The following is a 26,676-nucleotide window of genomic DNA, read 5'->3' on the forward strand; positions in this document are numbered from 1 at the left end:
GCCCACGAGGCAGGGGGCGCGCCCCCATCCTCGTGGATGGTGGGTGGCCCCCCTCTGGTTCTTTCTTCGCCCAATATTTTTAATATATTCCAAAACGTGCCTCCATGAAGTTTCAGGACTTTTGGAGTTGTGCATAATAGGTTTCTAATATTTGCTCCTTTTCCAGCCCAGAATTCCAGCTGCCGGCATTCTCCCTCTTCATGTAAACCTTGTAAAATAACAGAGAAAAGGCAGAAGTATTGTGACATAATGTGTAGTAACAGCCCATAATGCAATAAATATCGATATAAAAGCATGATGCAAAATGGACGTATCACCCACTCAGTGCAGATGTTTTTTTTTGCATGTTCTGCAGTACGCTGATGACGTGCTACTTCTAATCCAAGGTGATTTTTAGCAGGCTCAGATTATTAAGACGGTTCTCTGCGCTTTCTCATATTACACTGGGCTACATATCAACTTCAGCAAAAGCACATTCATACCTATTTGCATGGATGACACCACCAGCCAGAGGGTGGCTGGCCTTCTGCAGTGTCCTATTTCTAACTTCCCATCAACATACCTAGGCCTACCCCTCTCCACGCAGAAGATCTCTCATGGTTTGCTGATGCCGATTATACACAAGGTAGATAAGAGGTTGTTAGGTTAGCTTGCCACCGAGTACTCCTTGCCACCTTCCTATCCTGGGAGGCTGGCTCGCTCTAATTGATTCGGTACTTGCTTTCTAAGGACGGTTAAATCATCCCCAACCGGCATCGGGTGTTCTTGTGGCTTGCCTTCTGAGGGCGGTTAAATACTAGAGGCAATATGATGAAGAAACAATGGAGAGGGGTTGTGCATCACAACGGCTATGACTTATGTCCTTCTACATAAATTAGTGTTTGTGATTAATGGACAAGAACCATTTTGATCAAACTTTGAGATTTCCGTAAGTCCAAAAGACGACTCCCATGTTTGGTAGGTATTAAATGTTTAAATGATCAATTTATTGTTCTAGCATCTTTGGAGAGTGAACCCCTAGATTGAAATTGGTGGTGGAGTCAGTCCGTTCAAAAAATGCCTTGCCTGCAAGGTGTCAAAGTGACTTAATTTCTACCTCTGTTATTGTCTCGCCATTAGTTTTTGTTCTGATTTTTTCATGATGTCATTTTCCTTGTGCCCTCTCCTACGTCGATGATCGAGCGTCACAATCCTTGACTAATCATTTTTTATTCAGCTATGCTGATCTTTTTATTCAGCCATTGTTGTGGTTTCATATACGCATGTCATTGGCAAGCCATACGTTCACCATCATCAGATAAGGAAAAAGAGGCAGAAAGAAATACGTTTTTCTTTTCGAGCTGTCTGCGACTACGAGGATGCATATATCTTGTACTATTTCCACTCCATTAACAAGGGCAATGAACGATGTGTCATGTGTGATAATAATACCGCAAAATCAAGTTTTTTTCATAATTAATTTTCTTTGTGGGGTTTCTCATAGTTTATTAAACCGTCATATTGTGTTGCCTCATAGTTATCACTGAAGAAAAGAAACATAAAACATTTTTTGAGAAGTAACAAACATAAAACATTTGCTTTTTTTTAGACAACAGCATTTGCTTCTTTTCGAGAGCAAGAGGCAGTAGCCTAGCGGTCCAGCCCATTTCTCATGTGTATGACAACTCACGCCAGCCCATCAAGACCCAAGATCCAAGAAATATCCCTACCTCCACTCCCCGTGATCTTTTTTTTTAATGAAATCCCTCCACAGTCCACACCACGGCCGTTGGGCGGCGCTTCTCCACTCCACTACCTCCACTCCCCCCAAAATCCTCCACCCAAACCCCAATCCGGCGACGCGACGGCGGCCCAATCCCCGCTCACAATGAGCCCCCCACCGCCGCAGCGCGGCCGCCACCCGACGACTCCATGAGCGAGATCTTCCTGCGCATCCCGCCGGACGACCCCAAGAGCCTCGTCCGCGCCGCCGCCGTCTGCCCGACCTGGCACCGCATCCTCTCCGACGCCGCCTTCGCCCGCGGCTACCGTGCCTTCCACAGGGCGCCGCCCATGCTGGGCTTCCTCCACAACAAGAGACACGAGAGGCCGTGGGGCAGGGGGTGGCGCAGGCGCCACGAGGAGTACCTGGCCTCCAACTTCGTCTCCACCGCGTCCTTCCGCCCACCGGCGTGCCACGAGCGCCGCCACTGGCCCGCCATCGACTCCCGCCACGGCCTCGTCCTCTTCCACACCCCCAAGAGGTGCGAGGACTTCGTCATCTGCGACCTCGTCACCTACGACCGGTGGAGGATCAAGGCCGACCCCGCCTGCCGCCGCATCATCTGGAATGGCCGGTTTGATGAGGATTGGGGCGAGTACGATGATGAGGACGAGGACGTCACCTGGAACGCCGCGGTGCTCTGTGCCAAGGACGGCTGCGACCACCTCTACTGCCACGGCGGGCCTTTCCTCGTGGCCCTCGTGGGCTCCGTCAGGGGACGGCAGATGACATTTGCCTCCGTCTACTCATCGGCGACTCGTAAATGGAGCGGCATGATCTCCGTCAAGGAACCGAATGTCATCGAGATGACCGGGCACAATGCAGTTGTGGGAAACAAGGTGTATTTCCCCTGTGAGCAGAGCGACAGTGTCTTGGAGTATGACATGGGTGAGCAAAAACTGTCGGTGATACGTGCGCCGTTTGCTGGACTGGTGGGAGCGGAGGGCGGCCTGCTCGTGTTCGCGACGGTGCTGAAGCCTAGGCTCCACATATGGTTAATGGAGGTCCGTGTCCGTCCTGATAGAACTACGGCTTTGGCGCGACGCAGGAGCATTGAGCTCGCACCAAAGCTCTCTGCTTATGCCTTGTTGGACGTGTCGGTGGTTGGTTTTGCAGAAGGTGTTGGTGTCATATTCCTGAGTACAAAGGCTGGGTTGTACACAGTTGAGCTCAGTTCGGGCCGAATCAAGAACATGGACAGAGAGCCAAGCCTCGGCAAAATCATGCCATACATGTGCTTCTACACTAGAGGTACAACAAACTACCCTTGTATTGTTTTGTAAATATGCACATGAAGTCATGAAGACGAAACACGCCATTGACTACTGTGATGAGTATGTTGAGTTTTTCTTTTCACTTTTCTGCGTAGCTAGATAGACATTTGTATGTATGGTTCCCAGTAGCTAGATAGACATTTTTATGCACATTTCTCAGTAGTTGTGTCTTGTGTGGAATCAGCCTTGTGCGGATCGACATATCTGCTCCATGCTGATTGCATAGTTGGTCCTGTATGTTTCACTAGCTGCTCTAGTAGATATGTTGCTCTAATTAGGCCTAATGGATAGGTTAATCTAGTTGGAGCCTTGTTGAGTAGGCCCTAGCATTGCCAATAGCAATCTGTAAAGTACACCCTCTGTTCCTAAATATAAGACGTTTTGGCAGTTTAACGTCTTATTTTAGGAACAGAGAATGTAGTTAAGTAACCAGTGCTTTGCTGTGGTCTCGGATACCCAGACCTCCTTGTGGTCTTTTGGGTAGGATAACCTAGTCTCAAACACTTACCAAGGGAAAGTTCTGTTGCTACGTGTCTCCAGTATTGCAGTAGTTCCAGATTGAATGGTTGTGATGTGGATACCTCCTGTTATTGCTTGGTTGATTTGGACAGCTATAATTGAAATTGTTTTGAGGGGCAAAGTATGCTCCTCTTCTACTCATAAGATCATCTTGTTAAGCCTCGTCTTCTTATGGTGCAGAATGGGGGCGGTTGCCGACCTCTGACTAAACTTCTATCGCAGTTGTTGGCGCTGCAGCGATATAATCAAATGGCGTCAAGATGATCAGTCTGTTTACTTTTGCTGCCTGGGAAGAATTTGAAGTGAACTTCGGTGTCTTCTGTTGCTGGTTGTGTTGGACAGTTTGGTTACAATGGATGCACTTTTGGCCTATGTGTGCCTGCGCCGAAACTTGAGTTTGTTCGTCCGAGCTGCGTGTGTCACGTTGTGTCTGTAGCCCCAGCAGGGATGCTTCACCTAAATGAATGTAAGGAAGCGGTATTAGTGCATGAAGAACATGATCGGTTAACTTATGAGTGTAGACTTATGTACGTACCTAAATTTTCAGAGGACGAAGATATCTATGTGGTGATAAGCTGGGCTGAGTCGCTCTCTGGAAGGGCATTCTATATTTCTGTGTTGTGCAGTGCTCGAAGATAAACCCATGTCGTTTGCGGGGGTGGTTTAATAAATTGTATCAAGACCGAGATGCTAGAATGACTAGTTGTTCTGTAAAATTAGCCATTAAACTTGAGTATTGGTGCAGCTACTGCACAACCTCTTTCGATGACATTTCGATGTCGCACAATAGGGCAATGTTTATCGCCAGCCATGGCATTAGAGTTGGAGTACGGGGGGGGGGGGGGGGGGGGGGGAGGAAAAACTGAGTTCCCGTTGAAGAATGGTTTAATCACCACCATATTCTTTTGCACCATGACAAATAATCGGAGTGTTTGAGTACACAAGGCACAATATGTGTTTTGCTACTGGTTTGGAGTTCCATCTTTGTGTTCTTTGTATTTGTAATGCAGAGCTGACAAATACCGAAATGACATAGAGAAAACATGTCAAGTAGTACTATAAGTTAAATACACAGCTTGAAAACAAAGCAAGACAAAATCTGATGCCGATAATAGATTAAATTCATGTCCTGAATATGGAACCTTGGCCTTCCAGTCTTATTGTCTTACTCTGATCACGAAGTTTGAATGCTGCTGTTAGAGGCAGGTCTGCTACAGGCTCAATTGTTGCGAGATCAGATCGCTGGCTAGTACTTCTGCTTTCTTTTGTTCATGTAAGCCATAGTGCTAATCAGGTGGCTCATATGTTGGCTAGATCGAGTGAACACTGCTAAATCGGTGTATCGCCGTTGTACCCATAGTTCTATCCATAATCTTGTAAACTCTGAATGTTTGTGTGAATAATGAGACATCTTTTATAAAATAAAATATGGACAAGCTACCATCCATATCCAAATGTGTCTTCCTATTTTTTTTTTGAGTATTTATAGAATTTAGAATTAAATTTTCTGAGATGGCAGCCACATGCTGTTGCACTATTTAGATGGATTTCGACTTTTATGAGAGCACCCCAAAAAGCAGCTAATATTACTCATCAAGTTATGAAATCTGGGGTCGGTTTCGCTATTTTCTCTAGAAGCTGACAAATAACCTTTCTAGGAGTTAACTGAGAAATATCAATTAACAATTATCTGTAAGTGTGATGAGCCACCCTCACTTTGTTCTGGTAGTCACATTCATACACTTGTCGGGTTTCCCTCTTTTTGGAAAAAGGAAAAGAAAAAAAATCACACACATTATTTTTGAGGAACAAAAAAAAGCCACACAGATGAGGCGCCGATTGACTTTTCTGGTCTTCATTGCACAACTTTGACTATGATTTTCACGTATTGTATGTCTATAAAATTAGTATACAGACATATGAAATAAAATCATTTTGCAAGACAAACACGATGATGCCATTTATATATGTTCAATCTATGTACATTGATATACATATTGGTGGTCAAAGTCATGCATCAAAGACCGTGCAAAGTCAATCACGCCTTATATTTTGGGAAGGAGGGAGTATTTAACAAGAATTTAGTTTTTTTTCCCTAGTGGAACAAGAGTTTCTTAAGGGCCATGGATAATCCTTGTTTTTTTTACCATTTTCCGCTTAGATAGGATTTACCATTTCTAATTCATTCCACTTTTTTTTTACAGTAGTTTCTTTAGGATTATCTGGATGGGTGTGTCTAGGACTCATCTAGATGTGACATAACTATATCACATCTAAGTATGACATTATCATTGTTTGTGGCCCATTTTATTAGTTTGTTTATTTTTGTTTGCTTTGGGTCTGTTTATTTGTTCCGAATAATCACTCTAGCCCGACAGGACCCAGCCCGGACAACAAAACTAGCGCACATATTTCTCGCTTGAAGCGAGTTGTAAGAACAGGTTGCCCGCGAATCAACCTGTGGTTGAGTTGGTTAGGTGGACAGTGGTATCCCCAACCCACCAGGGTTCAAATCCTGGTGCTCGCATTATTTCTGGATTTATTTCAGGATTTCCGGCGATGCGCTTTTAGTGGGAGGAGACGTTTCCGTCGATGACGAGGCGCTTACGGTGACTTCGTAAATCTCAAGATGATATGCCGGCTCAGTCTGATGCTCAAAAAAGAACAGGTTGCCCGCTACGCAGCAACACGATACAGTGCACGTTCTTACCCCAGCCAGCTAAGCTACGCACTATTCTATCTCAGAAAAAAAGAAGCTAATACGTAACGTATTACCTCTTCTAGAACTGAAAGGGCTAGTTACGCATCTGGTAAAAAAAAGCGATGGAAGCAAGCTTTCCATTCCTTTACATTTAATTTTTAGTTTTCTCTGTTCTTTTGGGTGAATTACACATGTTAGAGAATATAAAGTGTCTGTATGGTAAAAAATATTTCCGGATAAAAAAATGTTAATACGTGCTGCTTGGTTATGTACATGTTGAATCGTCCGGTTATTGTTTTTCATACTTTTGTTTGTAGTTTCAGAAAAATATAAATACATATTTTCCAAAAAAATATAGTTTCGTTAAAAAATATAAAACATTCACCGCGCATTAAAACAATGTATGTGCAACTTAAAAATGATGATAGCACTTAAAAAAATGTTCGTCGTGGTATTTGAAAGATGTTTAACACGTACTAGAAAAAATGTACAAAAAATATGTGTCTCAAATGTACAACCGGGACCCTACAAACATACACCCCTAGTTGCAAGTCGGCGGTTGACTTACAACTAGGGCAACTACAAAAAAATTACAACGCGTCCCAATTGTGAGTCTATGGCTGACTTGCAACTAGGGCCGCTACAAACATATGTTCCCCTAGTTGCGAGTAAATGATTGACTTGCAACTGGAGTAACAACAAAGAAATACGATTCGCCCAGTCGCGAGTCAATGGTTGACGTGCAACTGACGACCCATGACAAAAAAATACACACACACACACACCTTAGTTGCGAGTCGGTCATCGACATGCAACTGGGGACTCTCGACAAACACACACACACACACACACACTCTAGTTGTGAGTCGGTTATCGACATGCAACAGGGGACCCTTGACAAAAACACACACATACACTCCCCCTAGTTGCGAGTCAATGGGGGGCTTGTATCTTGGGACCCTCGATAAAACACACATCCTCCCCTAGTTGCGAGTCGATGGCCAAATTGCAACTAGCGGTCATCAACAAACACAGACACCCTAGTTGCGAGTCGATGGTTGAGATGCAACCAGGGGCCACACAAAACACATACGCACACCCCCTAGTTGTGAGTTGATGGTTGACGTGCAACTGGGGACCCTTGACAAGAAGACACACATACGCACACACACACCTAGTTGCGAGTTGATGGTAAACTTGCAATTGTGGGCCACGAATAAACACACACACACACACCCCTAATTGCGAGTCGATGGGCAACTTGCAACTGGGTGTCTCAACAAAACACACACCCCCTAGTTGCGAGTCGATGCTTGACATGCAATTGAGGACCCCATGATAAAGAGACACACACACACCTTAGTTGCGAGTTGATGGTCAAACTTACAACCGGGGACCCCTTGACAAAAAGACACACATACATCTCTAGTTGCGAGTTGATGGTCAACTTGCAACTCGGGGTTCTCAAACAAACACACACTTCCTAGTTGTGAGTTGATGGTCGACATGCAACCGGGGACCCTTGATAAAAAGACACACACACCCCTAGTTGTGAGTCGGTTATCGACATGCAACTAGTGACCCTCTACACACACACACATCCTAAGTTGCGAGTCGATGAGTAACTTACAACTGGGGGTCCTCAATAAACACACACCCCTCTAGTTGCGAGTCGATGCTTGACATGCAACTGGGGAGCCCTTGACAAAAAGAAACATACACGCACACACCCCTAGTTGCAAGTCGGTTATCGACATGCAAATTGGGGACCCTAGGTACACACACAAACACACCCTACTTGCGAGTCGATGGTCAACTTGCAACTAGGGGTCCTCAACAAACACATGCACCCCTAGTTGTGAGTCGATGCTTGACATGCAACTGGAGACCCCATGACAAAAAGACACACACACACACACCCTAGTTGCGAGTTGATGGTCAACTTGCAACTGGAGACCCCTTGACAAAAAGACACACAAACACCCCCCTAATTGCGAGTTGGTTATCGACATGTAGTTGCGGACCCTTGACACACACACACACACCCTAGTTGCAAGTTGATGGTAAATTTGCAATTGTGGGCCACGAATAAACACACACACACACACATCCCCTAGTTGCGAGTTGATGGTCAACTTGCAACTGGGGGCCACGAATAAACATACACACACACACCCCTAGTTGCGAGTTGATGGGCAAGTTGCAACTAGGTGTCCTCAACAAAACACACACCCCCTAGTTGCGAGTCGATGCTTGACATGCAACTGGGGAACCCTTGACAAAAAGAGACACACACACACACCCTAGTTGCGAATTGATGGTCAACTTGCAACTGGGGACCCCTTGACAAAAAGACACACACACACACACCCCTAGTTGCGAGTTGATGGTCAACTTGCAACTGGGGTCTCTCAACAAACACACACATCCTAGTTGTGAGTTGATGGTCGACATGCAACTAGGGACCCTTGACAAAAAGGCACACACACACCCCTTGCGAGTTGGTTATCGACATGCCGTTGCGGATCCTTGAGACACACACACACACCCTAGTTGCGAGTTGATGGTAAACTTGCAATGGTGGGCTACGAATAAACACACACAAACACACACATCCCCTAGTTGCGAGTGGATGGTCAACTTGCAACTGGGGCAACGAATAAACACACACACACACCCCCTAGTTGCGAGTCGATGGGCAACTTGCAACTGGGTGTCCTCAACAAAACACACACTGTTGGAAATATGCCCTAGAGGCAATAATAAAAGCATTATTATTATATTTCCTTGTTCATGATAATTGTCTTTATTCGTGCTATAATTGTATTATCCGGAAATCGTAATACATGTGTGAATAATAGACACCAACATGTCCCTAGTAAGCCTCTAGTTGACTAGCTCGTTGATCAACAGATAGTCATGGTTTCCTGACTATGGACATTGGATGTCATTGATAACGAGATCACATCATTAGGAGAATGATGTGATGGACAAGACCCAATCCTAAACATAGCACAAGATCGTATAGTTCGTTTGCTAGAGTTTTTCCAATGTCAAGTATCTTTTCCTTTGACCATGAGATCGTGTAACTCCCGGATACCGTAGGAGTGCTTTGGGTGTACCAAACGTCACAACGTAACTGGGTGACCATAAAGGTGCACTACAGGTATCTCCGAAAGTGTCTGTTGGGTTGACACGGATTGAGACTGGGATTTGTCACTCCGTATGCCGGAGAGGTATCACCGGGCCCACTCGGTAATGCATCATCATTATGAGCTCAAAGTGACCAAGTGTCTGGTCACGGGATCATGCATTACGGTACGAGTAAAGTGACTTGCCGGTAACGAGATTGAACGAGGTATTGGGATACCGACGATCGAATCTCGGGCAAGTAACATACCGACTGACAAAGGGAATTGCATACGGGGTTGCTTGAATCCTCGACATCATGGTTCATCCGATGAGATCATCGAGGAGCATGTGGGAGCCAACATGGGTATCCAGATCCCGCTGTTGGTTATTGACCAGAGAGCGATCTCGGTCATGTCTACATGTCTCCCGAACCCGTAGGGTCTACACACTTAAGGTTCGGTGACGCTAGGGTTGTAGGGATATGTATATGCAGTAACCCGAATGTTTTTCGGAGTCCCAGATGAGATCCCGGACGTCACGAGGATTTACGGAATGGTCCGGAGGTAAAGATTTATATATGGGAAGTCCTATTTCGGGCATCGGGACAAGTTTCGGGGTTATCGGTATTGTACCGGGACCACCGGAAGGGTCCCGGGGGTCCACCGGGTGGGGCCACCTGTCCCGGGGGGCCACATGGGCTGTAGGGGGTGCGCCTTGGCCTACATGGGCCAAGGGCACCAGCCCCAAGAGGCCCATGTGCCTAGGGTTACAAAGGGGAAGAGTTCTAGGAGGGGAAGGCACCTCCTAGGTGCCTTGGGGGGGAGGGAAACCCCCCTTGGCCGCCGCCCCACCCTAGGAGATTGGATCTCCTAGGGCCGGCGCCCCCCCCCCCTTGGCCCTCCTATATATAGTGAGGGTAGGAGGGCTTTTCTCCCACGCCTTTGGTTGCCTCCTCCTCCCTCTCCAACACCTCCTCCTCCTCCATAGCGCTTGGCGAAGCCCTGCCGGAGTACTGCAGCTCCAACAACACCACGCCGTCGTGCTGCTGCTGGTGCCATCTCCCTCAACCTCTCCTCTGCCCTTGCTGGATCAAGAAGGAGGAGATGTGGCTGTTCCGTACGTGTGTTGAACGCGGAGGTGCCGTCCGTTCGGTGCTAAGATCTCTGGTGATTTGGATCACGTTGTGTACGACTACCTCATCCCCGTTCTTTGAACGCTTCCGCTCACGATCTACAAAGGTATGTAGATGTATCCGATCACTCGTTGCTAGATGAACTCATAGATGGATCTTGGTGAAACCGTAGGAAATTTTTTGTTTTCTGCAACGTTCCCCAACACACACCCTAGTTGCGAGTCGATGCTTGACATGCAATTGGGGATCCCTTGACAAAAAGACACACACACACACCCTAGTTGCGAGTTGATGGTCAACTTGCAACTAGGGACCCCTTGACAAAAAGACACGCACACACACCTTTAGTTGTGAGTTGATGGTCAACTTGCAATTGGGGGTTCTCAAACAAACACACACCTTCTAGTTGCGAGTTGATGGTCGACATGCAACCGTGGACCCTTGACAAAAGGACACACACACCCCTAGTTGTGAGTCGATTATTGACATGCAACTAGTGACCCTCTACAAACACACACACACATCCTCAGTTGCGAGTCGGTGAGCGGGTTGCAACTGGGGGCCACAACAAAACACACACACGCACCCCCTAGTTGCGAGTTGGTTATCGACATGCAGTTGCGGATCCTTGATATGCACACATAAACACAAATAGACACATACACACACACACCCTAGTTGTGAGTTGATGGTAAACTTGCAATTGTGGGCCACGAATAAACACACACACACACACACAAACACACATCCCCTAGTTGCGAGTGGATGGTCAACTTGCAACTGGGGGCCACGAATAAACACACACACTCACACACACACACCCCTAGTTGCGAGTCGATGGGAAACTTGCAACTGGGTGCCCTCAACAAAAGACACACCCCCTAGTTGCGAGCCGATGCTTGACATGCAATTGGGGACCCCTTGACAAAAAGAGACACACACACACATCCTAGTTGCGAGTTGATGGTCGACATGCATCTGGGGACCCTTGACAAAAATACACACACACACGCACACCCTTGCGAGTTGGTTATCGACATGCAGTTGCGGATCCTTGAGACACACACACACCCTAGTTGCGAGTTGATGGTAAACTTGCAATGGTGGGCCACGAATACATACACACACATCCCCTAGTTGCGAGTGGATGGTCAACTTACAACTTGGGGACACGAATAAACACACACACACACACGCACACACACACACACACCCCTAGTTGCGAGTCGATGGACAACTTGCAACTGGGTGTCCTCAACAAAACACACACCCCCTAGTTGCCAGTCGATGCTTGATACGCAATTGGGGACCCCTTGACAAAAAGAGGCACACACACACACCCTAGTTGCGAGTTGATGGTCAACTTGCAACTGGGGACCCCTTGACAGAAAGACGCGCACACACACCCCTAGTTGCGAGCTGATGGTCAACTTGCAACTGGGTGTTCTCAAACAAACACACACCTCCTAGTTGCGAGTTGATGGTCGACATGCAACTAGGGACCCTTGACAAAAAGACACACACACACAGCCCTAGTTGTGAGTCGGTTATTGACATGCAACTAGTGACCCTCTACACACACACACTCACACACGCACACACATATCCTTAGTTGCGAGTCGATGAGCAGGTTGCAACTGGGGGGCACAACAAAACACACACACACGCACCCCCTTAGTTGCGAGTTGGTTATCGACATGCAGTTGCGGATCCTTGAGACAAACACACAAACACACAAAGACACACACACACACCCTAGTTGCGAGTTGATGGTAAACTTGCAATTGTGGGCCACGAATAAAAACACACACACACACACATCCCCTAGTTGCGAGTGGATGGTCAACTAGCAACTGGGGGCCACGAATAAACACACACACACACACCCCTAGTTGCGAGTCGATGGGCGACTTGCAACTGGGTGGCCTCAATAAAAAATGTTAATACGTGCTGCTTGGTTATGTACATGTTGAATCGTCCGGTTATTGTTTTTCACACTTTTGTTTGTAGTTTCTGAAAAATATAAATGCATATTTTCCAAAAAAATATAGTTTCGTCAAAAAATATAAAACATTCACCGTGCATTAAAATAATGTATGTGCAACTTAAAAATGTTGATAGCACTTAAAAAAATGTTCGTCGTGGTATTTGAAAGATGTTTAACACGTACTAGAAAAAATGTACAAAAAATATGTGTCTGAAAAAATGCACAACCGGGGCCCTACAAACATACGCCCCTAGTTGCAAGTCGGCGGTTGACTTACAACTAGGGCAACTACAAAAAAATTACAATGCGTCCCAATTGTGAGTCTATGGCTGTCTTGCAACTAGGGCCGCTACAAACATACGTCCCCTAGTTGCGAGTAAATGGTTGACTTGCAACTAGAGCAACAACAAACAAGTACGATTCGCCCCAGTCGTGAGTCGATGGTTGACGTGCAATTGAGGACCCATGACAAAAAGATACACACACACACCTTAGTTGCGAGTCGGTCATCGACATGCAATTGGGGACCCTCGACAAAAACACACACACACACACGCACACTCTAGTTGTGAGTCGGTTATCGACATGCAATAGGGGACCCTCGACAAAAACACACACATACACTCCCCCTAGTTGCGAGTCGATGGTGGGCTTGTATCTTGGGACCCTCGGTAAAACACACACCCTCCCCTAGTTGCGAGTCGATGGCCAAATTGCAACTAGCGGTCATCAACAAACACAGACACCCTAGTCGCGAGTCGATGGTTGAGATGCAACCAGGGGCCACACAAAACACATACGCACACCCCTAGTTGTGAGTTGATGGTTGACGTGTAACTGGGGACCCTTGACAAGAAGACACACACACACCTAGTTGCGAGTTGATGGTAAACTTACAATTGTGGGCCACGAATAAACACACACACACACACCCCTAATTGCGAGTCGATGGGCAACTTGCAACTGGGTGTCCTCAACAAAACACACACACCCTAGTTGTGAGTCGATGCTTGACATGCAATTGAGGACCCCTTGACAAAGAGACACAAACACACACCTTAGTTGCGAGTTGATGGTCAACATGCAACTGACCCCTTGACAAAAAGACACACATACACCTCTAGTTACGAGTTGATGATCAACTTGCAACTGGGGGTTCTCAAACAAACACACACTTCCTAGTTGTGAGTTGATGGTCGACATGCAACCGGGGACCCTTGATAAAAAGACACACACACCCCTAGTTGTGAGTCGGTTATCAACATGCAACTAGTGACCCTCTACACACACACATCCTAAGTTGCGAGTCGATGAGCAACTTGTAACTGGGGGTCCTCAATAAACACACACCCCTCTAGTTGCGAGTCGATGCTTGACATGCAACTGGGGAGCCCTTGACAAAAAGACACACACACGCACACACCCCTAGTTGCAAGTCGGTTATCGACATGCAAATTGGGGACCCTAGGTACACACACACAAACACACCCTACTTGCGAGTAGATGGTCAACTTGCAACTAGGGGTCCTTAACAAACACACGCACCCCTAGTTGTGAGTCGATGCTTGACATGCAACTGGAGACCACGTGACAAAAAGACACACACACACACACACACACACCCTAGTTGCGAGTTGATGGTCAACTTGCAACTGGGGACCCCTTAACAAAAAGACACACAAACACCCCCCTAGTTGCGAGTTGGTTATCGACATGTAGTTGCGGACCCTTAACACACACACACCCTAACTGCGAGTTGATGGTAAACTTGCAATTGTGGGCCACGAATAAATACACACACACACATCCCCTAGTTGCGAGTTGATGGTCAACTTGCAACTGGGGGCTACGAATAAACACACACACACACACCCCTAGTTGCGAGTCGATGGGCTAGTTGCAACTAGGTGTCCTCAACAAAACACACCCCCCCTAGTTGCGAGTCGATGCTTGACATGCAACTGGGGACCCCTTGACAAAAAGACACACACACGCACACCCTAGTTGCGAGTTGATGGTCAACTTGCAACTGGGGACCCCTTGACAAAAAGACACACACACACCCCTAGTTGCGAGTTGATGGTCGACATGCAAGTAGGGACCCTTGACAAAAAGACACACACACACCCCTTGCGAGTTGGTTATCGACATGCCGTTGCGGATCCTTGAGACACACACACACATACATAGACACACACACACACCCTAGTTGCGAGTTGATGGTAAACTTGCAATGGTGGGCCACGAATAAACACACACAAACACACACATCCCATAGTTGCGAGTGGATGGTCAACTTGCAACTGGGGGCAACGAATAAACGCACACACACACACACACACCCTAGTTGCGAGTCGACGGGCAACTTGCAACTGGGTGTCCTCAACAAAACTCACACACCCTAGTTGCGAGTCGATGCTTGACATGCAATTGGGGACCCCTTGACAAAAAGAGACACACACACACCCTAGTTGCGAGTTGATGGTCAACTTGCAACTAGGGACCCCTTGACAAAAAGACACGCACACACACCTTTAGTTGTGAGTTGATGGTCAACTTGCAACTGGGGGTTCTCAAACAAACACACACCTTCTAGTTGCGAGTTGATGGTCGACATGCAACCGGGGACCCTTGACAAAAGGACACACACACCCCCCTAGTTGTGAGTCGATTATTGACATGCAACTAGTGACCCTCTGCAAACACACACACACACACATCCTCAGTTGCGAGTCGATGAGCGGGTTGCAACTGGGGGCCAAAACAAAACACACACACACACACGCACCCTCCTAGTTGCGAGTTGGTTATCGACATGCAGTTGCGAATCCTTGAGACACACACGCAAACACAAATAGACACACACACACACCCTAGTTGTGAGTTGATGGTAAACTTGCATTTGTGGGCCATGAATAAAAAAACACACACACACACATCCCCTAGTTGCGAGTGGATGGTCAACTTGCAACTGGGGGCCACGAATAAACACACACACACACCCCTAGTTGTGAGTCGATGGGAAACTTGCAACTGGGTGCCCTCAACAAAAGACACGCCCCCTAGTTGCGAGCCGATGCTTGACATGCAATTGGGGACCCCTTGACAAAAAGAGACACACACACATCCTAGTTGCGAGTTGATGGTCGACATGCATCTGGGGACCCTTGACAAAAAGACACACACACACCCCTTGCGAGTTGGTTATCAACATGCAGTTGCGGATCCTTGAGACACACACACACACACCCTAGTTGCGAGTTGATGGTAAACTTGCAATGGTGGGCCACGAATAAACACACATACACACACATCCCCTAGTTGCGAGTGGATGGTCAACTGGCAACTGGGGGCCACGAATAAACACACACACACACACCCCTAGTTGTGAGTCGATGGACAACTTGCAACTGGGTGTCCTTAACAAAATACACACCCCCTAGTTGCCAGTCGATGCTTGACACGCAATTGGGGACCCCTTGACAAAAAGAGGCACACACACACCCTAGTTGCGAGTTGATGGTCAACTTGCAACTGGGGACCCCTTGACAAAAAGACGCACACACACACCCCTAGTTGCGAGTTGATGGTTAACTTGCAACTGGGTGTTCTCAAACAAACACACACCTCCTAGTTGCGAGTTGATGGTCGACATGCAACTGGGGACCCTTGACAAAAAGACACACACACACACCCCTAGTTGTGAGTCGGTTATTGACATGCAACTAGTGACCCTCTACAAACACACACACACACACACACATCCTTAGTTGTGAGTCGATGAGCGGGTTGCAACTGGGGGCCACAAGAAAACACACACACACGCACCCCCCTAGTTGCGAGTTGGTTGTCGACATGCAGTTGCAGATCCTTGAGACACACACACACACCCTAGTTGCGAGTTGATGGTAAACTTGCAATTGTGGGCCACGAATAAACACACACACACACAGAGATCCCCTAGTTGCGAGTGGATGGTCAACTTGCAACTGGGGTCCACGAATAAACACACACACACACCCCTAGTTGCGAGTCGATGGGCGACTTGCAACTGGCTGCCCTCAACAAAACACACACACCCTAGTTGTGAGCTGATGCTTGACATGAAATTGGGGACCCCTTGACAAAAAGAGACACACACACATCCTAGTTGCGAGTTGATGGTCGACATGCAACTGGGGACCCTTGACAAAAAGACACACACACCCCTTGCGAGACTTCGTATATAGGACTCGGGTGGTGGCTAATGTATCGATCTAATGTACTCTTGTACTCTTGGGCTAGACTTCGTATATAGCCCATATCAAATAAAGGAGACGCCGGCCCAACAAAAAAACAAAAAAAAACAATTCCTCTCCGCTGTAGGCCTCCCGGCCCGACAAGAGGATACGAGGATCGATAGTGATGCGGGCAAACACTCGATAAAAACAAAGCAAACAGATCGGACGGCTGGACATTTAGATGTGAGATCACTAAAAAACATCTAGATGTGAATTTTTTTTGAAGGGAAAGCCTATCGGTGTTTTATTTCACAGTCAAAAGAGTTACATCATTTATTACATAAGGAAGAATTAGTCATTCTGTATCTGGATTATCTGTTATAGTTTTGCCTTGGCTATTGCATTTTCTTTTCTTTTCTTGAGAAGACCTCGGTTGGTTGCATCTTTGCGAATTGGACCGAGAGGAGTCAGCCCATTCCCGTGGCCACACGAGCCCATCGTACTCCCTCTCTCACTCTCTCTCAATAAGACCTAGACGCGGCAGCTCAAAAAACAAAACAAAAGGACTAGACGCGGCGGCGCCCCAATCAAGTTCCGCTGCCGAATGCGCCCCCCAAATCCCTCGACAAAATCCCCAATCCTCATGGCGCCGAGCCTGCCTCCGCCGCGCCGCCGCCGCCACCGGACGCCGTCGCCGGTGGACAACGCCATGCGCGAGATCTTCATGCGCCTACCGGCGGACGAGCCCGGGAGCCTCGTCCGCGCCGCCGCCGTCTGCAGGAGCTGGTTCCGCATCCTCTTCGACGCCGCCTTCGCCCGCGACTACCGCGCGTTCCGGGGGGCGCCGCCCATGCTGGGCTTCCTCCACAACGAAAGCCCTGTGTACAAACGACCCTATTGGGTCTCCCACTTCGTCTCCACCACGGCCTTTAGCCCGCCGGAGTTCGAGGACCTCGAGGAGTACCAAGTCCTCGACTCCCGGCACGGCCTCGTCCTCCTCTACTCCCCTGAAATGGGTGAACACTTCGTTGTCTCCGAACTCCTCACCCACGAGGACTGGGAGATTCACGTTGACCCCAAGTGCCACGGCATCATGCGGTGGGAGGACGACGGCCCCGACGATGCGTCCGAGGGCATACATTGTAATGCGGCAGTGCTCTGTGACAAGGACCAATGTGACCACCTCGACTGTCACGGCGGTCCTTTCCTCGTCGCCTTGGTGGGCTCCGACGATGCAGAAGGGTCAACGGCCCTCGCTACCGTATACTCTTCAAAGACTCGTGAGTGGAGCGACGTGATCTCTGTTCATCTTCATGAATCAGATTTAATCTATGAGAGGGCGCACAGTGCTGTTGTGGGAAACAAGGTCTATGTCCCCTGTGTGGAGAGTACCTGTGTCTTGGAGTACAACATTGGTGAGCAAGAACTATCAGTGATCAGTGTGCCATATGAGGACCAGGACGAGAGCCAGCGTTACGTCGACCTCATGGGGTTGGAGGACGGCATGCTGCTGTTTGCGTCTGTGATGAAGCCTAGACTATATCTATGGTCAATGGAGGCCGGTCCCAACGGAGCTACAGGATGGGCGCGGCGCAGGTTCATCGAGCTTGAACCATTGCTCCCTCGTTCTGTCCTCCTGGACAATTGGACCGTGTCAGCGGTTGGTTTTGTAACACATAGAGTTTGGGAAACTGCTTGACACCCTAAACGGGGTGTGGCTATCTCATTATATAGGAGTACCAAAGGGTACAATACAATTACAGATGTGTACAACGGGTCCACGTATAGATATACAATCTAACACCCGCCCTCAATCTTAACTATGCCCCGAAGTACAAAGTAAATTAAGATTGTGCCTACAGCCTACAAACTGTGGTTGTGGAAGAGGCTTCGTGAAGATGTCAGCAAGTTGATCTTTTGATGAGATGAACTTGATACCGAGGAGCTTCTGTGCAACACGTTCTCGAACAAAGTGATAGTCTACCTCAATGTGTTTCGTCCGAGCATGAAACACTGGATTAGATGAGAGATAGGTAGCACCAATGTTGTCACACCAAAGCACCGAAGAACGAGCAGGAGGGACTCTCAATTCTCTCAACAAGGACTGAACCCATATGATCTCAGCAGTCGCATCAGCAACTGCTTTGTACTCAGCTTCAGTGCTGCTGCGAGAAACCGTAGCCTGCTTACGAGCATTCCAGGCGATCAAATTAGGACCAAGAAACACTGCATATCCCCCCGTGGATCGCCTGTCATCAGGACACCCGGCCCAATCTGCATCTGAGAAGGCTGAGATCTCATAAGACGGTGCAGGCTGGAGAAGTAAACCATAAGAGGCAGTGAAACAGACATAACGCAGAATGCGTTTCACAGCTGACCAATGAGACGTCCTGGGCGCATGAAGATACTGACAGACACGGTTGACTGCATAAGAGACATCTGTCCTGGTGATAGTAAGATACTGCAGACCACCAACAAGACTATGATACTCAGTAGCATCATCAGGTGAAAGAAGATCTCCATCCAGGGCAGACAACCGATCAGTAGCAGACATCGGAGTGATCGCATGTTTACACTTCAGCATACCGGCACGACGCAATAGATCCAGAGAATACTTCTTCTAAGTAAGATTCAACCCAGCAGAAGATCGTGAGACCTCCAAACCAAGGAAAAAATGTAGAGCACCTAAGTCCTTGACAGCAAAATCCCCACTCAAGGCAGCCACAAGACGATCCGCAGCAGCAGTAGTGGAACTGATGAGGATGATATCATCAACATAAACCAGGAGATACATCGTAACCTCAGGACGCTGAAGAAGGAACAAGGACGTGTCAGCAGTGGAGGGAAGAAAACCAAGAGCTCGAAGAACAGAGCCGAGACGTGCATGCCACGCACGGGGAGCCTGTTTAAGTCCATATAGCGCCTTAACAAGACGACAAAGATGATGAGGACGTGCAAGATCCACAAACCCCGGTGGCTGACGCATATAAACTTCTTCCTCCAGAACGCCGTGCAGAAAAGCATTCTGCACATCAAGCTGACGAAGAAACCATCCACGGGTAACAGCCAGAGACAGCAGCAAATGAATGGTAGTAGGCTTGATAACTGGACTGAATGTGTCTTCATAGTCAAGACCATACCTCTGTTTGAAACCCTTAGCCACAAGCCATGCTTTGTAGCGCTCAATAGAACCATCATCATGTCTCTTGACTTTAAAAACCCACTTGGAATCAATGATATTAACACCAGATGTCGGGGGAACAAGATGCCAAGTGTCATTCTGAAGCAAAGCCTGAAACTCCTGTTCCATCGCAGCACGCCAATGAGGTATACCCAGTGCAGCTTGAAAATGGCAAGGCTCAGCAGTGGGATCTGCAGCAATATGAGCCATGCAAGCGGCAAGCCACACAACAGTCCTGTCAGTGCGTTTCTTAGGCTGAAAAACCCCCGTCTGGCTGCGCGTGCGAGGACGAAGAACAGCGGCAACCGATTGTGGCGATGTGGCCGGGCTCAGCAGAGGCGACTGCAGAGGCGAGGCCTCAGCCGGCGAGCCAGTGCCCGAGCCAGCGTCAGGGCCGCCTGGCTCCAGAGAGAGCAGTGGCGTCAGGCCAGGCGTGGCCGGCTGAGCCAGATCCAGCGTTGGACTGGGTGAGGCCAGCCCAGCCGGCGCAGAAGGCCCAGCGGCTGGGCCAGGTGTCGCTGCAGACGACCCAGCCAGGCCAGGCGTGAGCGATGCCCGCGAGGCGGGCGAGGGCGGTTCTGGCGAGGCGGGTGAGGGCGGCGCCCGCGGGTCGGGTGAGGGCGAGGGCGGCACCCACGGGGCGGCTGCACCCGATCTGCATGGGACATGCATATCCACATCCCGCTCCGGATCATCATCATCCGGCACCTGTTCATCAAGTAGCTCAAGACGAGCACCACGTCCAATACCTGCAGCATGATTAGGAAGCAACACAGGTGCATTTGCAACATCCACAAATTGATCAGGCGCAGGTACGGAAGAGTGGACAGGTGGCATAGGAGTTTCAGAGTTATTCGGAAGTGCATGAAAAGGGAAAACATTCTCATCAAAAATGACGTCACGAGAAATGTAGACGCGATTGGTGGGAACGTGTAGGCATTTGTATCCTTTGTGAAGGGAACTATACCCAAGAAACACACACTTTTTAGACCGAAACTCTAACTTATGCTTGTTGTATGGACGCAAATGGGGCCAACATGCACACCCAAACACTTTGAGAAAAGTGTAATCTGGAATTTCGTTGAGCAAGAGTTCAAGAGGAGTTTTCATATTCAGAAGTCGTGAGGGTAGCCTGTTTATCAAGAAACAAGCGGTGGAGAAGGCATCACTCCAAAACCGAAACAGAACGGAGGCATGAGCTAGCAAAGTAAGACCAGTTTCTACAAGATGACGATGCTTACGTTTGGCGGTGCCATTCTGCTGATGTGTATGAGGACAAGACACACGGTGCGAGATCCCAAGCCTGTTGAAAAAAGTGTTGAGGTTGTGATATTCACCCCCCAGCCGGATTGGACATGAATAATTTTTTGCTTAAGGAGACGCTCAACATGTGCTTGAAACTGAATGAAAACATCGAACACATCAGATTTTCTCTTAATAAGATAAAGCCAAGTAAACCGGCTATAAGAATCAATGAAACTGACATAATAATTACGGCCACTAACGGATGTTTGGGCATGACCCCATACATCAAAAAACACAAGCTCAAGAGGATGGTTCACAACACGACTAGACTCTGAAAACGGAAGTTGGTGACTCTTGCCCTGCTGACAGGCATCACAAATTGTTTCAGCAGTTTTATTGGACACAACTGGTAGTTCATGACGATGTAGCACATGACGAACTATAGGAGCAGCAGGGTGACCCAGGCGTGCATGCCAATGTGTAGACGACACACGAACACCGTTGAACGCCTGAGGAGGAGAAGAGTGCATAGGAGATGTAGGTGGCGCGTTAAGTGCATATAAGCCATGGCGAAGACGACCACTAAGCAGAACGGCCCTCGTGTCCCGATCCTTGATAAAGAAACGAAAAGGGTGAAACTCAGCAAGGACATTATTATCATGATTAAGTTGAGGAATAGACAACAAACTACGTGTAGCAGTGGGAACACGAAGAACATTAGAAAAGTGCAGTTTGCGAAAGTTATGTGTGAGGAGTGAGGCCTGACCAACATGGGAGATGTGCATACCTGCTCCATTGGTTGTGTGCACCTGATCATGACCACGATATGGTTCCTTGGGGGAAAGCTTGGCCATCTCGTTGGTGAGGTGGTTCGTGGCTCCCGTGTCCATATACCACGTAGGATCGATGGAGTAGGAAGGGGTGCGCCCATGATCATGACTCGTCACCGCGGCAGCCTATTTTTCATTCCCCTTGCCATTGTTACCCAGGCCGAGGAAATCTTGCTTGTAGCGTCGATGGCACCGGGAGGCGATGTGACGCTCAAGGCCACACAGCTGGCAGGCCTGCTGAGCACCACAGCAGGGGCAGCAAGCCACCGGACGGGTGCCGCCAGTGATGGAGGGCGGGGCAGCGCGGGCCTGCGAGGATGAGGCTGCCGGTTTCCCGCCAGGCGATGGTGACGACTTCTGCGGCTTACCGTGGGTCGCGGCGTTGGCAGAGATGAAGCTCGGGGAGGCACGATGCGCTTTGATGCGCTGCTCACGACCAAGAAGACGTGCATATAGCTCTCGTGGCGGAAGTGGCGCCTCACGACCATGAATATTCTTGACGAGATTGTCATAATCATCATCAAGACCATTGAGCATGTGGGTGCTAAACTCCTCATCTCCAAGAGGCTGACCAATTGAGGCCAATGTGTCCGCGAGACCCGACATCTTGTTAAAGTACTCGGTGATAGAGAGACCATCAAGTTTAGTCTCCCCCAACTCAGTGCGTATGGCATGAGCACGCGCCGTAGACTATGAGGCGAAGCTGCTGTGAAGTGCCGACCAAGCATCTCGGGATGTCGCGGCGAAGATGACCAGCGACGACACGCTCGGAGTGAGCGGTGACTGGATAGCGGAGAGAATCGCCTGATCCTGAGCCACCCACACATGGTGCGCCAGATGATACAGCGGCGGGCACGGGATGGAGCCGTCGACGTACCCCTCCAGGTAGCGGCTGCGAAGAAGGGGTAGCACCTGAGCCCGCCAGGACAAATAATTATCCGGCGTGAGCTTCACCGGAAGGAGGTGTGAGAAGTAAAACAGCGTCGGTGCGGTCATGTGATCCGCATGAGGCTATGCCGGTGGCGCGTAGCAGCCCATCATCGGGTCCGTCTCCGGGTTGGGGGCGAGCGCCAGTTGCGCACTAGCATACGGAGACGCGGAGTAGGCGCCTACAGGGGCGGAGCCAACACCCGAGCCAGCCGGAGCTCCGGGGGGCACAGATGGCGCAGCCCTGTGAAGCAGCGCAGGCGGCTGCACACCGTAGGGCTGGGGATGTGACGCCCCAGTGCAGCCAGACGCCGGCGACGCGCCATAGGGCAGCGGCCAGGCAGACGAGGATGGAGGCGCGGCGCCGAGGGTTGAGGCAGGGGCGCCGAACCAAGGGGCTCCATAGAGCAGCGACGACGGAGGCGCGGCGTCGAGTGGTGAGGTAGGGGCACCATACGGAGGTGCAGGGCCACGGAACCCCGGCGGCCCAGCGGCAACGGCTGAGGAGAACCCGCCAGATGGGATCGGCGGGGGCAGGTCGCCCGTCCCGCTTGACCCGATCGGGGAGGCTGCGGGCGGCTGCCGCCAGGGCGTAGCCAGCGGGCGGGAGGCCATGAAAGGCGACGAGGAAGCGAGCGTTGGGGCCGACGCGGCGTCAGCGATGGCAGAGGCCGAGGAGTCGGCGGTGGCAGGGGCCGAGGCGGCGGCGGCGTGAGGGACAGCAAAAGACATCAAAACCCTAAACTGATACCATGTAACACATAGAGTTTGGGAAACTGCTCGACACCCTAAACGGGGTGTGGCTATCTCATTATATAGGAGTACCAAAGGATACAATACAATTACAAATGTGTACAACGGGTCCACGTATAGATATACAATCTAACAGGTTTTGCGGAAGGTGTCGGTGTCATCTTCGTGAGCACACAATCTGGGTTGTACACAATTGAGCTCAGTTCAAGACGATGCAACCACGTAAATGTAGAGGGACACATCAAAAAGTCCATGCCCTACATGAGCTTCTACATTGGAGGTACAGACTAGCAAACACTGAACACACCACTTACTTAGATTACAGTGTTTTTGCTTGTAGCTTAGATTGTTGAATAATTTAAGTCTAAGAGCTCCCAATGTTGTATGTGATTCCTAAATGTTGATGCCTATGCACAATCTTTTCTTTCAAGTTTTCTGCATAACTAGATGGATATCTGTATGTAGGTCTGCTCGGGTTTTTTTCTTCCGGTTTTTGGGTGATCTGTAGAGATGTAGGAACCCATCCTTTGTGCTGTTATACTATTCAGGTGTTGAGGCGTGTTGCAGACCTGGGTGATTGTAGGCAACAGTAGCTTGTGATTTTTCATTCCATGTTGTCTTTGTGTTGAACTGTTGATACAAGCCAGAGAACAAATTCAGTAGCTGTGAGGAATTGGCAGATTAACTAGCAACTGACAAGTTAATTTCACGGTGAATGTATAGTTGGTGATTTATGATTCGTTGGCTGCACTAGTATATATGTTGCGATGTTTTGGCTTTACAAGCCGGTTAACCTTAGTCAAAGATTTGCTCGTCGGGTCCTAAGGGCAACTCTAGCACAGTCATTATGTCCACCGAACTGCATAATAACTGCCATATGGAGCACAAAACCACAAAAAAAAACAGCTCTAATAGAGTAGCCATCCACAACTCAATCGACATATTTTTGGGAGCTCCCTCCATAAAATGGCCTCCCAGCCTCCATATTTGGATGCCATGGTGGCCTTGTTTGAAGCTCGCTCCAAACCCAACTACCAGCGGGGGAAGGAGTTTCATCTTCCTCCTCCTTGCACCCCGGCCAGGTTTTGAAGCTCCCTACGGCCAGTACATGCACCACCGCTCACAGATAATCTACGGCGAGGGAGGGACCGACCGCTGACCACCTGTCATATTAATGGCGCAGCTGCTCTCTTGGATTCCTGTGGCGGCCCGTCGGATGGTCGCCATGCAGCGTCATCTCTTGGCTTGCTTCTGAGTCCGAGAGGTGTGTGAGCAGCACGGCCACGTGTTCCTCATCGGGAAGCGCGTCCCTTGATGGCCACCCACCTCCCCATCTGCCCCCTTAATGGTGCCCATGGCGGTCTATAGAAGACCAGCGCCCTCCCCTCTCTAGCTTATCCTTTCCACTCTCCAGTGCCCCCTAGTTCCCTTTCGCCCGCCTGCAATCCACCACTTCCTCGTCAATGGAGCAGCGGAAGGAGCTCCCCCTCATCTTCAATTTTGGAGTTATTTACCCAAAACCACCACACTTGGGGCTAGGGTAACAGCTTGGTACCACATTTTTTCGATAAAGGGCGTTTTTATTATCTCAAAATGTAGCATCAAGCGATACAAAGCACTTAGAGTACCACCCGGCCTCTGCATAACTAGGATGCACACAGCCAAACAAAAAAAAGCTGACAAGAAAAAAAACCCGACAATTCGGCAACAGTAGAGTCCTATAGACCGACACTATGCCTATGTCGAAACGGTTGGTGGACCAATCCGGAGATTATGCTGCCACCCATGTTGGGTAAAAACCTCCATAGCCACCTGCTCCAATCGCGTACACACCGCCTTGAATAGCGGTAGGTACTCCGCACGTTGTAGCATAGACCACATACGAAGCGAGTGTGTACAACGGAAAATAACCTGCAGAGGAGAAGCATTTTTGTCATTAAAAACCAAATCGTTTCTACATAGCCAAAGCGACCATAGTAAGGCGTACGCTCCCACCCTTATTAGCGTTTTGAATCTATTTGAAATACCATCCAACCAATGACCAAAAATATTGGCAACACTTGTGGGCGGATACAAATTTGACGCTATTTGGATGAATGACCACGTAGAACGCGCAAACTTGCATTGAAAAAAAAGGTGTTTGATTGTCTCGTCAAGAGTACAAAAACAACACTTCTTACTTCCTGGCCAGTTGCCTCGTGCAAGGTTGTCTTTGGTTAGCACAACACCTCTACGAAGATACCACATGAATATTTTAACTTTTAGTGGAATCTTTGCCTTCCAGATTTTCTTGTTATTGCTCTCCGGTACCTCAGAATGCGTGAGCGCACGATACATAGAGTCTACCGTGAAAGACCCTGATGTAGTAAGGTTCCAGCGAAACACATCACGCCCTTGCGTCAGGTTAATCAGATCCAGACGGGATAACAGATTATGCCATGACATAAGTCGGGCGCCAACCAAATCCCGCCTAAATGAAATATTCGGCGGGGATGAGCTGAGCAACTGGCAATGGACTCTGATAGACTTCCTCGTGAATTGCCTTGCGCCTGGCTGTCCATATCGCCCACAAGGTGACCGCCACCTCCACGAATTCAGCATGTGATAAAGACCCCTGGACATGAAATAACCAATGTTTGGCACTAGGTTCTGTAGCATCAGCCATCACTTCCACTATCTCTTCATCAGCCAGTGCCCATACACACTGCGCCATCGAGCACTCCATTAAAGAGTGTTTCCAAGAGTCAACAGTACCACACAATTGGCACTTGTCTATGATACTCATGTGCCTCTGTTTTCGGACATCCTCTGTAGGCAAAGATTGCTTAGCAAGCCTCCATAAGAATGTTTTAATTTTTGAAGGGATCTTAGTACTCCAGAGTGTAGTCCATCCCTTCTCCTGTGACATGTTTGATACTGACGCCTGGCCTTGAAGCAAATCCTCTCCGCTCTTCTTTGTTTCTGCTAGCAGTCTGTAAGCAAATCTTATCGAAAAGGAGCCCTTCTTCTCAAA

At 48.8% G+C, this 26,676-nt stretch overlaps 2 protein-coding genes and 1 pseudogene across 2 annotated transcripts; 2 read left to right on the forward strand and 1 right to left on the reverse strand.

Moving 5' to 3' along the window:
• The first annotated feature begins 1,741 nt into the window (after positions 1-1,741).
• Positions 1,742-4,129, forward strand: LOC125552770 (uncharacterized). The gene is made up of 2 exons (XM_048716434.2): positions 1,742-3,013; positions 3,736-4,129. Exons 1-2 carry the CDS (start codon positions 1,912-1,914, stop codon positions 3,762-3,764), a joined length of 1,131 nt encoding a protein of 376 aa, XP_048572391.2. The 5' UTR covers positions 1,742-1,911; the 3' UTR covers positions 3,765-4,129.
• A 13,202-nt stretch (positions 4,130-17,331) lies between these two features.
• Positions 17,332-26,024, forward strand: LOC125554872 (uncharacterized). The gene is made up of 3 exons (XM_087520921.1): positions 17,332-18,391; positions 23,800-23,943; positions 25,948-26,024. The coding sequence occupies exons 1-3, from the start codon at positions 17,332-17,334 to the stop codon at positions 26,022-26,024; spliced, it is 1,281 nt and encodes a 426-aa protein (XP_087377047.1).
• On the reverse strand, positions 22,412-22,550 carry LOC147976617 (small nucleolar RNA Z247; annotated as a pseudogene).
• Positions 26,025-26,676: the final 652 nt, after the last annotated feature.

Source organism: Triticum urartu, chromosome 4A, assembly GCF_056163025.1.
Source record: "Triticum urartu cultivar PI428250 chromosome 4A, HENAU_Tu73, whole genome shotgun sequence".
In the NCBI taxonomy this organism is placed as follows: Eukaryota; Viridiplantae; Streptophyta; class Magnoliopsida; order Poales; family Poaceae; genus Triticum; species Triticum urartu.

Excerpts from the sequence above, each read along its gene's own strand:
- LOC125552770 (XM_048716434.2), top strand. The coding sequence starts at position 1,912 with ATGAGCGAGATCTTCCTGCGCATCCCGCCGGACGACCCCAAGAGCCTC. Across the intron at positions 3,014-3,735 it reads CATGTGCTTCTACACTAGAG|AATGGGGGCGGTTGCCGACC; the intron begins GTACAACAAACT and ends CTTATGGTGCAG.
- LOC125554872 (XM_087520921.1), top strand. The coding sequence starts at position 17,332 with ATGCGCCCCCCAAATCCCTCGACAAAATCCCCAATCCTCATGGCGCCG. Across the intron at positions 18,392-23,799 it reads TTGGACCGTGTCAGCGGTTG|GTTTTGCGGAAGGTGTCGGT; the intron begins GTTTTGTAACAC and ends ACAATCTAACAG. Across the intron at positions 23,944-25,947 it reads CATGAGCTTCTACATTGGAG|ATTTTCTTGTTATTGCTCTC; the intron begins GTACAGACTAGC and ends TTTGCCTTCCAG.